Genomic DNA, 4,815 nt, shown 5'->3' on the forward strand with positions numbered 1-4,815 from the left:
GCTGCATCCAATAACAATACGGTAGGGATACTCAATGTAGCCGTGTCCACTCAGACAGACCCGTACACACCAGATGTTCCTGAAGATGTTATCAACAGCGCTATCGGAGACTTCGGAAAGTGGCAATTCCAGCTGACCTTGTTCCTATCTCTCCTCAATATTCCCTGCACGTGGCATATCTTTGCTCTTACATTCCAAGGTGCATCCCAAGACTTTTGGTGTACCATACCAGCTTCACTGAGTACCTTAACATTAGATCAGTGGAAAAATCTTAGTAGCATCTCAGGTGTTCCTTATAATCCATGCAACATTTTGGATCTGGATTACTCTCTACCTTACAGTACTCTGTTGAATATTAGGAGAGATGTCACAGCTGTAAGACCTTGTCTCCAATGGACTTATGATTCATCTTCTTTTGGACACACCATTATTAGTGAGTGGGATTTGGTTTGTTCCAATTCATCGCTTGAATCCTTGGCAGAAATGGTATTCTTACTTGGAGTGGCATTCGGAGGATTTTTTTCGGGCTTAGTTTCCGACAAATTCGGACGTAAGAAAGCTCTGATGGGCTCATTAGTTTTCCAACTTGTACTTGGTGTTTTGGTCGCCATTTCACCCTGGTTTGAACTTTATCTAGTTGTTAGATTTTTTCTTGGCTTCTTCTGTGTAAGCATTGTGTTCAGTGGGTTTGTACTTTGTATGGAATTGGTGGGAGGGAAATGGCTCACCATCATGGGTGTCATGTATCTCTTCCCTGTGCCCGTTGGTTACATTGCTATCTCGGGCATCGCTTATTACAGTCATAACTGGAGGTTACTTCAGTGGGTGATAACCATCCCAACTATATTCTTCCTAACATTGTGGTGGATCATGCCAGAGTCTCCTAGGTGGCTTGTTAGCATGGGTCGCAACAAGGAAGCCATGAAAATACTTGGTGATGCCGCCAAATTCAACAGCAGGAAATTACCTCTCAACTTGGAAAAACTCCTGAAGGAGAGCGTTCTAAGTACAAACCAAGATGTTGGGAAGAAGGTACAAGTGATGGATCTATGGCGAACACCCCTCATTCGTCTCATCTCATTTGTTCAGTACATTATCTGGTTCTCTGTGTACCTGGTTTACTATGGACTCGTTCTCAACTTGTCTAATATTGGGGGTGATGTCTACCTGAACACCATTATCTCTGGGATAGTAGAGTTTCCCGCTATCGTCATTAGTATTTTCATTCTCTTGAAAATGGGGAGAAGGAGACCTCTCTGTCTGACAACACTAGGTGCTGGTTTAGCGTGTTTGATGACCCTAGGTTTTGCTCCTGGGAGTTTCATAACAATATCTTTAGCAATGGTTGGCAAGTTTGCAATATCTTCATCAAATGTCATTATACCGATTTACACGGCAGAACTCTTTCCTACCAAAATGAGGAATTTGGGTGTAGGGGCATCTAGTGTACCTGCTGGAGTTGCCTTGATCTTGATACCTTACCTGTGGCACATGCAATCCATCAACATTCACTTCCCCATGGGACTACTAGGTGTTGTAGGAGTATTGGGAGGACTGTCTGTACTGCTACTACCTGACACAACAGGACTTGCTGACAACTTACATCAGTTGGAGAACGATGTTCCAATCCAAACTCCTCTAGTCAGTACTCCCATCAAGAGGAGAAAACTGAATCTCTGGCGAAAACCCTACGCTTGACTCTCCAAGTAACCCATTGATCCTGCTACACCTCTGCAGTGGTGCAGTGATATGAACTGCATAACTGTATAACGTGTTGTCACGTGCGGAATACAATAGGAATGACTTTAGACATAAATACAATCAATTGAGTACAAGTGACAGGCGGAATACATTGGCAAAGGATTTGGCAGCGTGCTCTATTCTGAATTAATTAAAGACTATTCAGTGTCATCACGTCCAGTTTATGACATGTCGTGCTAGTGTTATAATAATACGCAAGACATCCCAGGCCCCGCTCAGTTAAGATCAATGATATGTTGATATGTCTTGCAAGTTCCAGATTGAATGCTTATAAACACCGACCGTCTTGTTTTAATATCTTAATCGAGAGTGACAGAGCGGAAACTTCAATTGATTTTGCGTAAAGTGGTCGACAGAAAATGAACAAGGAGGGCGTTTAAAAAGAATAAATTGAAGTCCTTCAACAGAGTCCTCTGAGTTCCAAGGTTGATGATTTTACGACTATAGTGGGTAAATAAGTAAATATTGGTGAATCGGAACGTCAGCGTCAGACGTAAAAATAGTTGCTTGGTATTTTGTTTGCTTTGTTATGTTATGCCTTCAGTAGATATTTTTGCTAGTACCGTGCAGGCAGTAGTTGTCATACCTTATAATTATCGAACTTTATTGCTCAATACACCTTGAAACAGTGACCGGTAAGTAATTTGAAATTCGTGCTGAACTATGATTATAGTTATAAATCGAATTTTAATCTTCTCGGACTTAATCAATGCCTTAGGAAATACTTCACCTCGTTCTGATGACTGCTAATTCCAGATTCCTTCATTCAGGAGAGTTGGATGAAGATAATGTAACTAGGCTGTCGGGATACCTACTGCATTTCTCAATGATTTTCATAGTAGTCACACGCATGTAACTTAGTACCTAGTTATAATGTTATACGCTTCAGTACCTAAATTACTCGGAAAATTACCGTCTATTAGACACAACTTACCGCATCGGAGCTGTTTCAAAAATCCTGTTTCCTAATATTGATAATGGGAAAATGCATATTAGCATAATAATTTACGTTATATTAGAAACTACACAATCCAAACTGGAGGTAAACCATTCTTCCATGTAGGGTCTTGATAATCTTGATATTGGAGAACCTTGATTTTGAAATGTTGTTATATTAATTATTATCTGTTATGATAATAAAATATCTTCTCGTAGATTAAAAACTTCAGGTATAACTTTGATACCAGCTTATTTTATCCCTCTTTTTTATCCAAGTGTTTCGTCCTCATGTTTCAACTTGCAGTTTAGCATCATATTACCCATGTTTACCCATTATATTCTTATTCCGTGAATATGTCAGTAGGTTGCTCTTCAGTTCTTGGTTATTTATATTTGTGTTTTGATTAGAATTTTATTCATATTTTAACATCGTTGCTGGCACGAATAACCATACTAATGCACTCTAAAAGTATACTGGAAGGTTTCTACTATTACAAACACGGTAAAACGGTTTTTCAAACACTGAAAGCACGGAGTAGAATTGAGGTTCCCTTGAAATCCGGCCCGAAGACCAAAAAGCACTATTCGGGCAGGGTTGAGGGAAGGTTACCAATTTTTGGTACCTCAGAGTAATTTTACCAAATAACCAGAGTTTTCATCTATATGAATGGACCGTGGAACTATGTAAAATGTTTGACTCTGTTATATTCCCCTTATATCTATTCAATACGTTGCATAGAATTTTATTATGGTCTCAGAAGTGCTTAACATAGTTAAGCACTTCTTTTTACTTTCCTTATCCTATAAGGAAAGTAATGTAATCGGGTCCAAATTTTCGATGGTCAGTTTTTTAGTGCCAAAACACGTTTGAGGTCCCTAGGAGCCTAAAATACAAAGTTTCTGACATTGGTCCGTGTGTCCTGTCTGTCTTTCCTTCTGTCTGTCTGTCTGTCTAAACAAAATATCTCGAGGAACGGTAAGAGCTAAAGCCTTAAATGAGCTGTCAAGTGTGGACAAGGAGTGTGACACGAAACTTTTGGTTAAGATCGGTGCAACGCTTGGCGGCTTTTGAACCGCTTTTTGGCGGTTTTCGGGTAATTTGACAATAGTCTCGGGAATGGTGATGAGCTAGATACTTGAATTTGGTATGTAGTTCACAAATGTGACAAGGATGTAACACAAAGAGTTGTGAGCACCGCTTTTTGGGCGTTTTAGACCCGTTTTTGCGGGTTTCAGCTATACCGGACAAAACGGTTGTAGAGATATTGTTATAAAGTTACAAATAAAAGAACACCTAAAATAAGCATCATTTCAATAGGATAAGGAAAGTCGTTGTGATTGTCACACACCAAGATTTTTTTACATTTTAATTATGGTCGAACTCAACTGGATATCTTCTCCTGTACCTGAGCACCTATCATAAGTATCATATCGGCAATATCTTTTTTACACCAATTCAGACGAGAACTCTTGGGAAAAATCGATTTTATTTGGTGCTCCACTAAAAAAAACATGTATAATGTAGACGAATTCGCGGGTTTAACCGTATGTACCTAACATCAGCACTTTTCATGTTCATACATTAATTCGATACAGCGATAGCCAATAAATTAGCGGGGTCAATTGAACAGGTGGCTGAGCGTTTTTGCCCCGACTTGTGTATACATTTATTTGTTAATCGATTACAGTATTTCAATAACGGAATTAAATTCCAATTTGAATACCTAGCTAAAGAATGTAAATTCATGTTTCCTAACTAATATGATTCCATGGAATGATGACGGATATATTACATCGATTCCCAGCTCAAGACTCTACACTATAACGAAGAGAATAGTTCTTTATGAACGCGTAAAGGATAATTTTATAATAATATTAGATAAACTTCCATATCCTTATCTTTTAGATAGACCAATATAAACGTATACTGAGTAAGTACAACTCTGCTTTTTTTTTTTCTCACTTACCTATATAGTAGGTATGCTATAATTTGAGCGATCATTTTTGTGCGCGGATGGGAAATAATAGAAAATGTATGGGTGCATATAAAAGTTACAACCCAATACTAACAAGTAAAGTCCACAGAATATGAACAAGAAATGTTGGTCCCAAATA

General features: G+C 38.7%; 1 protein-coding gene across 1 annotated transcript; it reads left to right on the top strand.

Annotated features, from left to right (window-relative positions):
* Nucleotides 1-3: 3 nt before the first annotated feature.
* LOC103521003 (organic cation transporter protein-like) lies at nucleotides 4-2,699 on the top strand (the record flags this gene model as incomplete). Its single annotated transcript, XM_008486108.2, has 1 exon — nucleotides 4-2,699. A coding segment is annotated over one exon (1,695 nt), but the record flags the coding sequence as incomplete, so codon positions are not given.
* Nucleotides 2,700-4,815: the final 2,116 nt, after the last annotated feature.

This window comes from Diaphorina citri, unplaced genomic scaffold, assembly GCF_000475195.1.
Source record: "Diaphorina citri unplaced genomic scaffold, Diaci psyllid genome assembly version 1.1 scaffold4370, whole genome shotgun sequence".
Classification (NCBI taxonomy): domain Eukaryota; kingdom Metazoa; phylum Arthropoda; class Insecta; order Hemiptera; family Psyllidae; genus Diaphorina; species Diaphorina citri.